The following is a 16580-nucleotide window of genomic DNA, read 5'->3' on the forward strand; positions in this document are numbered from 1 at the left end:
TCTGTCAGGAGCTGCTCATTTGTCCCTCCTGGCTTGCCGCTAGGCTAGAGCAGCTGCGAGTGATTCTTGATTACTTCCTGATGTGGGTATTTAAGCACCACGGAAGTGGTAGTCATTGTCACATCGTCCCGCGTGATACAGCATACATCGCTGCAAAGGTACTGTTCCCATGCTCCGGTTTTGTTTCGTTTTGGGATGTACAAGTCCTTGTTACTTTGTAAGGCTTTGGAGTCATTAAAGATATTATCATGAGCACAATTCGCCTCGTCCGCTCCTGCTTCCCCGCTACTGGGTCTAAATCCCTCCGATCGCGCCACGATATCTTGGCGCGATCATAACAGACTCATGTCCAATTCACAAGAGCACTAGCCTATATACAGTATTCGCTCAAATACATTTTCACCACATATTTCAACATTTCATATACATAAATATGACATTATAAATTGAGATAAGAATTGTTGTAAAAAACATTACAACAAATATTATATTCAGAGGGTGCGTCTTGAAGGAATATTAAGAGTTAAAGCTTAAAAGAGAGTTCATTAGATCTCCCTGCATGGCCGTTGGAATGCGAAGGTTACTGTTCAGGATGTGGGGGGAGGACTCAATAGATTGCAGATGTGTGGGGGGTTGAACTGTTTGCAGGTACCAGTTGCTGGAAGTGGAAAGATACAACTGTGGGTGGAACCGCGAGGAGAATCTTCAAGAAAGAAAGACCAATGAGCAAGCTAGGGTTAACTGCATTTTACACATAACCAATAGTATAGTGCCAGGATGCCTTTGTGTTGTGTCATTTGCATATTGTGGACTATAACTAAGTTCGTGGGCGGCTCGGAGAAGGAGAACGACGACGACTGGTGGCAACATGCGTCTGCTTGGACAGACTGAGAGGGCCCTGAGCCACAGACTTATGTCTTAGACTTGTATGTTAGAAATAAATCCACCCGTGTGTGCAAATGTCGGCTTCCTGGTACCTTTCTATTGCAGAACGAGCGCGCAAATTGTTGGATGAGTGGCAGTCGGGTAAGGTCATAAATTGGAGTCAGATTATTAACTTAACTTTAATATAATTTCAAATTCTAAATTCCAACAGTCTCAACAAGTTCAAGTGAAGTGTTTATTGATAGTTTGATGGACTTATTTTTGGGGGAATGGAACTGAAATTCAAATTTTGAATGGCGGAAAAGCCAATTGTTGAGGAATTTACATAAACTGTTGTCAAACCCATCACATCATTTTAGATTTTATGAACAGCCACGGCCCTTGCAGTCTCCTGATACAAAACCTAATCATTTTGCGGCCCACTTGATGCCTCGAAGTTGGGCAGCAGCTTGTGAATTACAAATCACTGACTTATAAGCTATCCTGTACATACATACAGCACAAGTTGGTCCTCCATACCAGACAACATTGTTAGGGGTCCATTATGAACACAAACACGAGGCTTTGCAATCGAAACAGACAAACAAACATGTCTGTGACTGAAAATATCCCTCTAAACAAGTCCCATGACATTGGATAATAAGAGGAATATATTCTATCACAAGGAGCAATGAGAACAGTACAAATATGCTGAAATTTAATTTGATTGGGTCTCTGGCTTAAAAAGAACAAAACTAGAGCAGATATTTTACATTTTGCCTTTTATGTTTTGCTGTACTATATTGACTTTCGATTGTAATAAGCCGTAAAAGCATTGAATTGGGACAATTGTTATTCCACTGAACTATCATGAAGTTAGGGGATGAGGTTCATTCACAGAGGCCGTTGTCCTTTGAAGTCCCGCCATTTTTAGGCAATTATAAATGACTTAAGGTTTCTTACCTGCAGAGCTCAGTCCTAAACAGTGAAATGAAGATTATTAAAATGAAGAATTAAGATTCAGAGGGAAACTAAGAGGTCTAACACCCGCCCTGATTGATTAATTCATGAATTTATGAAGAGTTATGCCCCAAGAGACTTTCCACATGCACTGCATATTCTTTTAACGAAGGGCAACCACAGAACTGTCCATGGAGGACGCACAAAGTGTTGTGTGGTTATAAGTCCCGATTTGTTTCTCAAATCGAATACCTAGAATTTATTTCTCCTCACCCAGTATGTTCTTCCAATGTGCCTTTAAGCTAGGCGCTTAACCTGACAAGTTTTACTAAAGAGAACAATTCCACGGAGCAATGCTCTGCCCGACTAGGGTAATAAATCAGATCGATGAACAGCAGGGAGCTGCTTAGTACATTATGGAACCAAGAGCTTATTGAGAGGGAGTCAACAGTGCAGGCATAATGAAAGATTGAAATACTATGTTTAAAAAAACTGTTTAGTTGGGTGCAGTGTCTTTTTCGTTAACTATGACGATAACCAAAATAATATATAGTTGACATAAATTTTTATCAGACAACGACGAGTATCTTAGATGACGGTAACATAATGAGACAATTGGCAGTTTCCTCTGATGAGACGACATAAAATTGCTACATAAAATTCTTTCATATGTTCACGTGTCCTGCAGTGCCCTATGATAATTGCATTGGAGTCACAAGATGGTCAAATGTAATCAGACCGAAAGAAGAATAGAATGAATTTTCCCAGTGGGGAAGCCACAAATTTGTTAAATTGTAACCAGTAGTTTTACGATAGGGCGGCCCGGTGGCGTGGGTGATTAACCCATCGGCCTCACAGCTCTGGCGTCCTGGGTTCAAATCCAGGTTACATCCATCTGTGTGGAGTTTGCATGTTCTCCCTGAGCCTGCGTGGGTTTCTTCCGGGTACTCCGGTTTCTTCCCACATTCCAAAAAACATGCATGGTAGGCTGATTGGACACTCTAAATTGCCCCGATATATGGGTGTGAGTGTGCATGGTTGTCCGTCTCCTTGTGCCCTGTCATTGGCTGGCCACCCATTCAGGGTGTCCCCCTCTTCTGGCCCGGAGACAGCTGGGATTGGCTCCAGCACCCCCTGTGACCCTAATGATGATAAAGCGGTTGGAATGAGATGAGATGAGAGATGAGTTTTACGATATCATAGACATACAAATTCTTTCAACAAATAGTCTATTATAATTTTGTATTTTCCACATTTTTGGTGGAAATTGAGCGGTAAAATCAGCTTTTTACCGGTTGCGCTGCTAACTTGTTATGTTGTGTGATTGGAAGGACATTTCGATTTCAGCATATACTTATAAATGACAAATGTGCTTCAACACGTATGTGGACAGCCTTAAGACATCAATGTTTTTTTTTTAAATTGTTGGGAAACGTTTATTAAGATTAAAACTATTTACAGAAAAAATCATTGAAAGTATTTGTCAAGTAAAAATAGATAAAAACTTGAGTATTCAACACATTTTGAAATTACTAAAATATGACTTTTTGTCTAAAACACGACAGACACGTAAATTGCTGCCAAAAACAACACTTTTGTATTATTCAAAACAATAAATGTTGCGTGTAAAGAGGAGTTCAAGCACATTAGGTACATTGAACACACAGACCGAACACACTTTTTTCCAACAGCACACGAACGTAATTTGAAAGTCTCATAAGAAAGAAAACAATAATCATTAACAAAGAAATCATAATACAATGTAAATGGGAAAATTAGCATATAGTAAAGATGATCTATGTCAGGGGTGTCAGACTCGGGTTGGTTCGCGGGCCGCGTTAACGTCAACTCGATTTCATGTTCCATTTTAGATATAATATTTAGATTTTTTTTAAATAAATTGATTAAAAGAACTGCATTAAAAGCCCTGAATGTTCAGTTTTTTATAGATCTAAAACAATGTTTATTTTAGCTTTTTTTAAACATATTTTTAGATTTTACAAAATGATTTTTGAACTAAAAACACAGAAAAAATTTATTAAAAATTTACAATTATTGATTTAAAAGTGGGAAAATCAGGAAATTTAATATACATCTATACTCTTCATTTGAATTTGATCCTAAAAAAGAAAGTCAGCACTCATGATTTACTTTCCCGGGCTGCACAAAATGATGCGGCAAGCCAGATTTGGCCCCCGGGCCGCCACTTTGACACATGTGATCAATGAAGTATTTGGGCTTCCTTCCACGAAGCCGATTGACTTTTTCTTCAATTTTGCAAGGATTTGTTGCAAGGTAAACATTTCATGTCATTCTGCATTGAAATGAATTGAAAGCAAATGCTCCTAGAAGGGTGGGAAATAAGAGATAATTTGAAAATATTGGTATTAGTGGAATGTAATATAACAGCCTTTGCCACATTGACTGTCTTCATATATCATATGATCATGACTGTTCTTTTTCAATTGTGTCTTTCTCTTCCTTGCACCGTCCCTGCATCAGAGGAAATGAAGCATGTGCCCCCATCGATTTAACGCTTCACACATGAATGCAGATGGAGGGGAAACCCGCAGCCGCCCACATGCGCACCTTACACCTCCCTGCGAGAAAGACAAAGTGGGAGGTGTATCATTTTGGACGGAGCCGCCGACCCGCTTGTTGAGTTAATGAGCTTTTATTGACTTCAGCACCTGAAGTGGCTGCTGTAACTTATCACAGTTAGCACTTTGCTCCCCAGGCGCACACATACACAAACAAGCCCAACGTATCATACGGATGACTATTTTTTTCTGAGATTCAGAATTTGCAAGCACGTTATCATATACATACCATATAGACAAACAAGTCCGTCACATCAGTTGTTCATTATTTATTATTTGTATTATCAATACTATTATCAATAGGAAAAAGCTGAGAACACTTTGGGTCAAATCCAGGTCACATCCACCTGTGTGGAGTTTGCATGTTCTCCCCGGGTCTGCGTGGGTTTTCTCCGGGTACTCCGGTTTCCTCCGACATTCCAAAAACATGCAAGGTAGGCTGATTGGACACTCTAAATTGCCTCTAGGTATGAGTTTGAGTGTGAATGGTTGTCCGTCCCCTTCTGCCCTTTGATTGGCTGGCCACCGATTCAGGGTGCCCCCCCCTCTGTCTCGAAGTCAGCTGGGATGTGTTCCATTCAGAAAATGAATGAAGGAAGAAAAAAAACAGACAACAGTAGAAAAAGATGAGCCAGTAAAAGCGAAAAAATCCTTTTAATTCGACCTTTTCGCTGCAGGAAGGCTCAAATCCTCGTCAAATCCAGCGAGTCGTCGCAGGCAAACTGAAGTGTGTACACCCACGGTTAAATGTTTTAAGACACTTACTCATCCTACTAAATGATGAAACTGCACGCAGCATTATCGCCGTGACGTCCATGCATCAGCGGCCATGCCCTTGGACTAGGCGACCGGTGTTCTGTCATATTTTGCTACCCTTCAAAAATTGACACTATGCGGTTCTGCGCATGTGAGTTTATATCTTCCATGCATTTTTTGTGCTCTCCTTGTCAAGAAGTGTACAAACATCGGTGATCCAAGCAATCAACTCAATACATTTTATATAGAGCAATGGAACATCCAAATATGTTCCCATCAAGAAGCAACGATTATAACACATTCAAGATGGCTGTAATTACTGCCACGGGGGTATTGACAGCATCGATCTCTAACTGCATTGAGTACTGGGAGCATTTTCTAATAGATGCAGAAGAAACATCAAATTATGATTTTTGAGCAAGAAGCTTTCCCCCAATGTGTCATTTATTTATTTAATAAAGACACTGGGTTTGAAAAAAGCACTTTTTATTGCCATGTTTCATGTCAAAATATATTTCTGGACATTTCAGTCACTCAAAAACATCCCACTTTCGCATTCTTCTTATGTAAAGATGCAAAGACGTAGCTCCAGTTTGTCTTTCCTGCTAACTGGTGTTGTAAAGCACGTGAAAAGAACCAACAATGCACCATCACGCTTGTTGTTTAGTCAAACGGGGTATTTATGTGTTGCCCGAGGGGAGTGTTGTATTAAATATGCAACCTGATGCTAAAATCATTTAAATCATTTGCAGATGTTGTTGTTTATTATAGCTCATTTGTGCAAACAACAGCTTACAATATCTCCAAGGACAATCATGGGGGACAAGCAAAACTTAATGAGCTCATGGTAAACCCCTCACAAATGGAATGAATATAGTAATTTGGAGTGCAAGGACACCACTCGTTGCTATGCCTGCAGGCACTTTAACCTTCTGAAAATTTGTTTTGACTTCAAGATATAGTAGATGATAAAAATCCTGAACTAGATAGAACTTGTTCAAATGAAAGCTGCCCGAAGCACACACCAAATCCATTAGGAATTTTAAAGACACAAAAAAAAGAATTCAGAAGAATTCACCGAAATGAAGAAAATATTATCAAACAAGGACCAATCTTCTATCATTAGCAAGGCAGGCTTTGTCCAGGCCAACTTCCTTCCCCTTCCAGAGACGAGTACGTGACGGGGCATGCAAACATATGCAACCACACAAGGCATATGTGCGCATCCACTGGGACAAGTGCATCCTTTTTTAATGGAACGTCACTTCACATTGTTGCAACTCCTGCAGTGTCTTTAAACAACATCCTCTTCCATCTACCTACTCTGTACGTTGTGTACAACGCACACAATATGATGAGGGAAAAGCAACAGACAAAACACAAACACTGGGTGAAGGTCACAATAGTACGATAATTCTGAAACTTATTTTTTGCCTGCACGACCCGGTGGAGTGAGTGGTTATTGCGTCGGTCTCACAGCTCAGGGGTCCTGGGTTCAAATCCAGGTAATGTCCATCTGTGTGAAGTTTGCACATTCTGCCAAGGCCTACGTGGGTTTCCTCCGAGTACTCCGGTTTCCTCCCACATTTCAAAAACATGCATGGTAGGCTGATTGGACACTCTAAATTGCCCCTAGGTATGAGTTTGAGTGTGCATGGCTGTCCATTTCCTTGTGACCTGCGATTAGCTTGCCACCGATTCAGGGTGTCCCCCGCCTCTGGCCTGGAGACAGCTGGGATTAGCTCCAGCAACCCTCGCGACCCTAATGAGGATAAAGTGGTTTAGAAAATGAGATGAGATGAGATTTTTGGGTGCAATATAAAACAACAACTACATTTGAACATGTTTACGTGGTGGTTAGTAAATCCGCCTCACAGTCTGAGATCAGGGATTATTAGACATGCGCACAATAGACCCTTGTTGGTTCTTAAGCACCTGCTCTTTTGCATTGGATTAAAAAAAGTCTTCTTTCTAATAATACTCTCGTCACCAATTGCCCTCTAAATGTTTTGACGATTGAGACATCTAGTAAATTGAATTGAATTGAATGAGTTGATTATGGTGATGGTTCTTGGGAAGACACTGTCCTTGAGTCTTGCCTCCTCCACATGGAAAGTGAGTGAGGCAATAGTTTAAGAACAACGTTTCTCAAAATACATTTGCAAGGAATTTAGGAGGCTCATCATTTACGGTTCACCGTACCATAAAATTGTCCTGAGAATCTGAAGAAATCTCTGCATTTAAGTGGAATTGCCGAAAACTGACACTGAATACCTACGATCATCGATCCTTGAAGCAGCACTGAATCAAAAATCAAGATATAATCCAGTATTGCAACACTTGGAAATGCCACTGGCTTCTTTGGGTCCGAGCTCATCTAACGCTACACTGATGCCCAGTTCAGATTTTTAGATAATTCCAAAAATGTGGACGATGACACGTCGTCACAGATAAATATGGTCACTTTGAGTTCTCGGTTATTACGTTTGGTGGAAACAATTGACGATTTTGGAGGCACTGTAGACATTTTTTTTCTCCTGAAGGTTTCACGTGCTAGATTCAAAAGCAAAAGGTAATTATTTGCACCTTTTTTTGCCTTTGCTCGTACACTTTTTGGTTGTTTTTTCGAACAGAAGTGACGTATTTTGCTTGTTGATGACTTTAATGTCCGCGTATAGACATCAATCACTCATTTTCTGGACTACGTATCCTTACAAGCGCCTATCCCAGTCACTTGTGGGTAGTAAGCAGGCGAAACCCTCATTTGGTAACTGGCCAATTGCAGGGCACACTCAGACAAATGACAATCCGTGCAACAATGCATGTTTTGGGAATCTGAAAGGAAAGCAAAGGAGCCGATGAAAATCCATGCAGGGTTTGTCTTTGTCTTGTCTTCATATTTGGTTCAATTAATTATAGGTTGAAGAATATTTTCAAACTATTGTATTCTGCTTTTGTTTCTTTAACACAATGCCTAGTCTTCATTGGAATTGGGTTTATAATTGAAGTAGTAGTTGTGCTACTGTTCCTCTTTTCAAAAGTCGTTTAGTGCTTTCAGAACTCACAAAAGGAACTTTGTGAAGAAATAAGAACATTAAATGAACGTTATTAGCAGGTAAACTTTACTTTACACCAGTTCCTGTGTGCGTTGTTGGTTTAAAGCTGGCTTTATATGAATCAGGCAATTAATCGACTACCTGTCAAGCACTCTGTTTCTAAAAAAAAATATGGATGGATGGTGCATTCATAATCACAATTGTTCAGTGTGTTGGTCACTTCTTGATGTAGTTGTGTGTTCTGATAGTGGGGGTAATTACAGAATGAAAAAAAGTATGGGGCTAGTTATGTTCCATTACCTCAAAGAGCATTTTTAAACTAAAGAGAATTGTGAGGAAGTCTAAGTATCCTTAATGGGATAATGAAATGGTCCTAAATGTATGAGCCAGTGATAGTCCAGCTGTTCTTTGTGGTGCTTGTGTGTTTTAAGTTGCAATTTGCCAGACAATTCGTTATTTTAAATTGTTATTTTGGCAGTCTTGTTTTTTTTTAATAATATGGACCTACTTAAATCTTCAATCCAAAAGATTTGTCCCTGTTTGTGTGTGTGTTTATTCTACCAAGAAGTACTTCTCTACAAATGCCATTAACAAAGTACCAGCAGAGCATGACTGTCTTCTACTTTTCTCCAAATAATACTAGGCATGAATATTCATTTCCACACATGCTGACTGTAGTAAATGTGGTATCTCACTCTCTGTACACACACCCGCGCACTCCACACAAAAACACACAAAGAGTGAGCGATTAATACAATTAGAGAGATTATGAAAGAGCAACTCTATTATACTTTGTGTGCACTTGGCGTAATTTCTACTCCATATTCATAAACAATATGTAGTAAGCTATCAAAGGCTTGGTTAGCCCACCTTACAGATCAGTGGTACTTTTTTAAATATTATAAAATAAAAGGTTTTAAAAAATTGATGTAATAGATTAATTCATTCTTTCATTTTCTGAACCGCTGATCGCCACAAGGGTCAATTTAAAGTGTTCAACCAGTGTGACAGGAAAATGGAGTACATACCGGGAGAAAATCCACACAAGCAATGTTCCCTCTAATTTTTCGTTTGTCTGGGCAGAAAGACAACCTCCCTGAGCGCACTGAGTACCAGTGTGAGCGACATCATCGGTACTCGGATGATTCGCCTAAAGACGTTTCGCCGACGGACGTTTGACAGACGGGCAGGTCGCCGAATGGACGTTCTGCCGAACGGAGGTTTCGCCGAAACGGGATTCGCGCGCTCGCCCCGCCCCCGGATCGTGTGTGTACAAGTTTTTCAACCTCGGCCCGTTAGGATTTTTAATCCGGCCCGCCGCCGGCGTTGTCCAAATTATAGTAAAAATCAATGATTCATTTCCCTTTGCCACTGTTTTAGGATCAAATTAAAATGAAGAGTATAGATGTATATTAAATTTCCTGATTTTCCCCCTTTTAAATCAATAATTGTAATTTTTCAATCAAATTTTTTCTGTGTTTTTAGTTCAAAAATCATTTTTTAAAATCTACAAATATATTAAAAACGCAAAAATAAACATTGTTTTAGATCTATAAAAAATTGAATATTCAGGGATTTTCAATCCAGTTCTTTTAATCCATTTATAAAAAATAAAATCTAAATATTATGTTTAAAATGGTCCGGCCCACATGAAATTGAGTTGACGTTAACGCGGCCCGCGAACCAACCCGAGTAGGACACCCTTGCTCTAAAGCAGGGGTCACCAAACTACGGCCCGCGGGCCGGATCCGGCCCGCCGGCACATTTGGACCGGCCCTCTGAACAATACCAGAGACACTATCTGATTTTTTTTTCCTATTTGGCCTTGAAGACTGGGACGTTTTAATCTTGTGTTTGGTTCATTGCACCCCTGCTGAGCCCACAAATCATCCCAGTGAAGCGGGGCTTCGCATTGCTTCTTTGGTGACACGCGCGGGGAGAGTGTTTCCCTTTGATGCAGGCGGGCACGTCCACCGTTGCATGCACGAGCAGTGTTACCGAGACATCTGGACGATCGCAGGTGAGGGCGGAGCCCTGGGACCATCGCGGACTATTCAAGCATATAAAAACTGCAACCTGTTTGAGAACGGAATAATGGCGAAAAAGTTAGGTGAGAGAAAAATTGATTCAGAATGCAGTGTATTTAACCTGGAGTGGACAAACGATTTTTTTTTGTTCAATGCAAAGAAAAGGCTGTTTGTCTCATTTGTCAAGAGACGGTGGCGGTATTCAAATAATACAATCTTTGCCGACACTATGAATCCCGTCACAAAGACAAGTACGATAGCTTGCAAGGCCAAATACGAGCAGACAAACTCTCAAAGCGAAAAAGTGGACTACTATCTCAGCAGAACCAGGCATCCGTTCGGGCCAGCTTTTGGGTTGCTAAATTGATAGCAAGCAGCGGTAAGCCTTTCACTGACGGAGAGTTTGTTAAGAAATGTATGGATACTGTCGCGGAGGAGGTGTGTCCCGAGAAGAAAGATGCATTTAATGCCGTAAGTCTGTCGGTGAGTACAATGACCAGACGCGTTGAAGAAATCGGGAGTAATGTATATGCCCAGCTGCAGCAGAAGACGAAATAATTTGACTTTTTTTCATTAGCACTGGATGAAAGCACGGACGTGCAAGACACAGTGCAACTGCTCATTTTTATTCGTGGAGTTAGCGCAAACGTTGAGATTTGCGAGGATCTGGCAGCCCTCCAAAGTCTCAAAGGGACTACAACGGGAGAGGATATTTTTGACAAAGTGTGCCAAACCATGGAGAAGTTGGACCTGGACTGGTCAAAGCTAGCTAGCATCACGACTGACGGGGCTCCTAGCATGGTGGCCGAAACTCGCGGTCTAATAATGGGACGCATGAACCGGGAGTTGGAAAAAAGGGGTCTCACCGCCCCGCTACGAGTCCACTGCCAAATTCACCAGCAAGCACTGTGCTGCAAAATGTTGATGTGGCATTCTGTAATGACGGTTGTGGTGTCGTGCATAAACTTCAGAGCAAAGGGAGAAGATTGTGCATGGCACAACAGAAAGTTAATGTTCCATGGCTTTTTTTTCTATGAAGAACCCAGAGAGAGTTATTTAGTTATTATTTATTTCATAAATAGTGTTATTTATTTCCTGTTTTTTCTGTGAAGAACTCAGAGAGGGTTATTTAGTTATTATTTATTTCATTAATAGTGTTATTATATGTTTCCTGACTTTTTTTCTGTAAAGAACCTGGAAAGGGTTATTTAGTTATGTGTGGCTTTCTGGAAAACAATAAAAAAAAATTAAGCTCCCCTACGATCGTCACACTTTTTCTGTTACAAACTGACACCGGCCCCCCATCAGAGAAGGGAAAAGTTATGTGGCCCTCACAGGAAAAAGTTTGGGGACCCCTGCTCTAAAGCAATGTTTATTTTAGCTTTTTTTTCTTAGTATTGGAAAATTTCTTTTAATCATGTTTTTTATTTCAAAAGGAAACAAAATTTATTTTTAAGTTATGTTCAATATTAAAGTGGCAAACGGAAAATATTTATATATTTCTTTTTAGATTTTACAAAATGCTTTTTGAACTAAAAACACAAAAGAAAAAAATGGAAAAAGAGGAAAAATCAGGAAATGTAATGTACATCCATCATCATTTGAATTTGATCTTAAAACAAAGTCGGCACTCATGATTTACTTTCTCGGGCCACACAAAATGATGCGGCGGGCCAGATTTGGCCCCCGGGCCGCCACTCTGACACCTGTGATCTGAAATAAATATGAGCTTCATTCATTCATGAATTTTCAAATGTCGACCTGCCTGCAATGCTCCAGTAATATTGATAATGGCTTGTTTTGAAGATCAAAAATGAACCAATAAAAATGTTGTATGTTCCTGCAAATGTGCATTATAGGGTAGAATTTGTAACCCATTGAACCAGGACATTACAGTAACTGCAGTCTGATTCTTATCTGTATATTTTTTTTGGTCATCCTTTCCTTTTTCTATTATAAGAGAAACAAAACAGAATGAGAAAGCAACCACGCAACGGTTCATAATTTGACTAATGCTATGAATTACATAATATAAACAGTATGTTTCTTCAGAAAGATTTTAGGAGGCTTGTCAGGAGCTCTTCTGCATTTTCCTATGACCTCATCACCCACTCTGATAATGGACTCACATACATGTTCCTTGCTTTGAAAAAAAAATGAAAAAATCTATGGTTACTTGATTTGATTAGTTCCTTTTTTTAAAGTTGTAAAAAATAGTACCGTATTTCGCGGACTATAAGTCACGTTTTTTCATAGTTTGGCTGGACCTGCGACTAAATACTAGTCAAATGATCAAATAAAAAATTGCCCTTCCAAAAATGTAACTTATGGTATGAAAAATATGGTAGAAGGTTTGTACAAAAGGAGCTTTATGAACAATAATCGGCCCTAGATACATGCCACCACATTCATGTTCTCGAATGAAAAAAGATGTTCATCAAGGGTGTCAAACTCGAGTTGGTTCGCGGGTCGCATTAACGTCAACGCCATTTCATGTGGGCCGGACCATTTTAGATCGGATTAAAAGAACTGGTTCAAAAGCCCTAAATAGTCCGTTTTTATAGCTCTAAAGCACATGTGTCAAAGTGGCGGCCCGGGGGCCAAATCTGGACAGCCCTGCTCTAAATTGTCCCAAGGTGTCATGGTGTCTTCGCATACTGCCCACAGTTCCCTGGGCTAGGTTTCGGCTCCCCCACAACCGTTGTGGGGATAAGTGGTACGGAAAATGAATTAATGTTCACTTTCCACTTCCTCAGGAACGCACAATGTTCGCCAAGATTACATGAGAAGTGTATACTCAGAGTGAAAACAGTGACTATTCAAGGTCACTACTGTCATCAATTCAGTGGCACACACACACACACACAGAAGATTGGAAAGGTGTACTATTTTGCACCAGGACCTGTCAATATGAGTGCTGTAATGTGGCTGACACCAGGCCAAAGAAAAAGTAACATAAGCATTTTATGAGAGAAAAGCTATAGGGGACAGGATGGAACTACAGAGTTCATGACCTGTATTTATGAAGCCTTTAAGTCAGAACATCTTGGGCCACTTACTCGTGCATGTACAGGATTCAGTTTAACGTGATTTGCAGCAAAGAAGTGATTGCTAAAAAGCTCTTAATCGCTGGGAATAAAATTGACAGGGGAAAGAGAAAGGCTATAATAGAGGGAGTTGGTGCATAGAAAACCTGTCATTTCTTGAAGGTCGAAGGAAGTTTTAAGGGAAGACATTTCAAAAAGTATTGTGACCTAGAAAAAGATAAAGTGGCCTTTGTCCAATACAATAGGTACAAAAAAGACAACAAACACGGAAATGTTGAAGAAGTAGAAAATTAGAGGAAACACACATCTCCAGCATGAGTATGCAGGTGATTCATTTATGCACACAATATAAACGGTTTTCACTGCATCTTTCAACACACTTGACACAATTATTGTGATTATTGTGTTAGAAAGAAAAGGCAATATAAGGCTTGTCAAAAGTGAGTATCACACAGACAGCAAACGAAATGCCACACTTCAACTTTAAAAGATTTTCAAAAACTACTTGCAGTGACTGTGCTTGCGCAAGGCAAAATATGGAGAAAATATGGACTGTTGTTCTCAGGAGAGAGAGAGAGTTTAAAATTTACTAATCCTGTCCTTACCTCTGATGTGCAAAAGGTACAAGGAGCTTACTCTTCTGTTCTTTCTTTTTCCCCAACCATTATGCCAACTATATAAATCCATTGTAAGAATCAGTAGTACTTAATACAACACTAATTACAAAGACTATCACACATTATGCTAAAAAAAGGTCAGTGTTGGAATTCTTGTCACAGTTTTAAATAGCTATCTCTTCAGTTTTGATCACCAGATTTAATTCATTCATTCATTCATTTTCTGAACCACTTTATCCTCACAAGGGTTGTGAGGGGTGCTGGAGCCCAGCCCAGCTGACTTGGGCCAAGAGGCGGGGGACACCCTGAATTGGTGGTCAGCCAATCACAGGGCACCAGGAGAAGGACAACTATTCACGCCCACACTCATACCTATGGGCAATTTAGAGTGTCTAATCGGCCTACCATGCATGTTTTTTGGAATGTGGGAAGAATACCGGAGTACCCGGAGGAAACCCACTCAGGCCCAGGCAGAACATGCAAACTCCACACAGGTGGGCCAACCTGGATTTGAACCCAGGATCCCATAACTGTAAGGCCGATGAGCTACCACTCGCGCCACCGGGCCGCTTTCAAGAAACATCCATGATTACTAAAATGGTGTTTACTTCTTCTGTGTTAATGTTTCGCAGTGCTGCAACTTACTGACATTTGCCAATGGGGAATTGAAGTTTTAATTTTTTGGGGTCACTCTGTATATATTTAAATACTGTATATAAACTGAGAGTGGCACCGTAAAAAGAATATCAAGGTTTTGGAGCAGCCTCGTCAGTTTACAGACCTAAACCCAATCGAAACCATACGGAAGAAGTTGATAGTTGATTGTTGTCAAGCGACAGTCCTTAAATATCTCAGATCTCTAAAAGATCTTTGCATAGGAGTAAGTCAAAATATACTGACTAAAGTGTGTCCAGTCCTAGTCAAGAATGACAGCAACTGTTTCACCACTGTCATTACCAATCAAGGTTACATTACAAAGTATTGAAAAATAACCTCTGCTGGCTGCCCAATACTTATTGCCCACCTTTTTATACAAACGAACTGTTAAAAAAGTACATCATTTCCTGTATTTATTTATTTTCTTTACTCTGTACATACTTAAGATCAAACTTACAAACCTCTCTTAAAAGGGTGATCTTGGAAATGTTTAATTTGCCCAATACTAAATTGTCCCATCAATAAAATACTACATACATTTTTAATTATTTCATAATATTAATGACTTGCCTACCACTAACAACAATTGATGTTCAATTGATTTAAACTGTCAGGAATGGCTACAAATCCTAATTTTCGATGCTATTGAGGTCACTAGAAGTCCAATCTTATTTGACTGGGAGGGATGTCGGCAATCATTCTTTACCAGTCTTTCCCATTCAAAATTGATTGAACGTCTATTGTCGTCAATGGCAGCCAATGAGTTGCCCAATAAAGAGTATAGCAAAAAGAGGCTTTTAATCAATGTTTTGCATTTGGTTGATTTGAACAAATTTCCTTCAATAGCAGCCAATGTTAAAAACAAAACAGGGCTTCTCTGGATGTTGGTTTCCATGGCGCTTTCTCACACATGATGTAATGTATCAAAGCGCATGTGCATGTGACAAATATTGAGTGAGGGCAAGTGAACTGTCAGAGAGGATGTTTTTGCGTGGAAAAAGCGGAGCAAAGTCTCATGAGACTCAACTGTGAGGAATAGGGAAAGGAGGAGGCGGACAGATGCTATCCATTTATCATTTATCTCCATGGCGGAACTTTGTTTGTTCCCTCTATCCCTGACGGCATCGTGCTCCCGCAGGACATCTGCTATCTCCCTTCCTATTCTTTATTCAACTGTCAGCAGCAATAAAAGAGATACCTTCAACACAATTTCATTGTACTTGTTACAATGACAAAGTTATTCTAAACCAAGATGACAACAATGGCAGATGAGCATTTAAGCACACAACTGACTTTGACAGGAAACATGTGAGATGCCACTTAGAGTCATTAGTTGGACTAAAAAGTTAAAAGGTAGATATGCAACTTGGTTGCGGTTGTTGATGACTCAAATATATGACAGAAAATTAAGTTACAAAAGTCCGCATTGAGTGCAGTAAGACGCAGCCAAGGTGTGCTAGTCCATAAAAAACCCACATCCTCAAATATTTTCCTTTTCATAAATACCTTGGAAACAACATGCAGATGTGCACCTGCAGGAAAAAAAAGGTTTGGCGGATTCATCTATCTACTGTAACTATTTATGTGGCCCATGTAGTAGACACTAAACTTACAAATGTTATTTAAAGTACTTACTCAGGATGAGAGCAACAGGCACGAAGAAACAGCACACAGAGTTCATGATGCTGCAACCACAGAGCTTCTTCTCGACGCTTTAAGATCAAATGAAGTCGGTTCTGTCGCATCTATGAACTGTATTTCTTATGTTTGGTGCAGCGCTATCGTCCGGTGTGAGAGGCTGCACAGCGCGCTCCTCTGATGGGGAGGGAAAGTATGCATTGGAGGGGGAAGAGAATAGTGGAGACGAGAAGGAGCAGAGTGGAGAGGGGAGGACGGAGCGCGACCACATTTGCCTCTGCACTGACGGGGATGATGAGGGTGACTGTCAAATAAGTCAAGGGGGGTTGGACGCAGTTCGATTCGCAAACCTATTGGG

General features: G+C 40.2%; 1 protein-coding gene across 1 annotated transcript in view; it reads right to left on the reverse strand.

The window, feature by feature from the left end:
• The window catches only part of nrn1la (neuritin 1-like a), a 64541-nt gene extending 48059 nt beyond the window's left edge, over nt 1-16482 (reverse strand). Inside the window, exon 1 of the mRNA XM_077597001.1 lies at nt 16220-16482. Within this exon, the coding sequence (XP_077453127.1) occupies nt 16220-16265 (46 nt within the window). The 5' untranslated portion in view covers nt 16266-16482. The remainder of the gene's footprint in view (nt 1-16219) is intronic.
• Between the last annotated feature and the right edge of the window lie 98 nt (nt 16483-16580).

This window comes from Stigmatopora argus, chromosome 3, assembly GCF_051989625.1.
Source record: "Stigmatopora argus isolate UIUO_Sarg chromosome 3, RoL_Sarg_1.0, whole genome shotgun sequence".
NCBI classification, from domain to species: domain Eukaryota; kingdom Metazoa; phylum Chordata; class Actinopteri; order Syngnathiformes; family Syngnathidae; genus Stigmatopora; species Stigmatopora argus.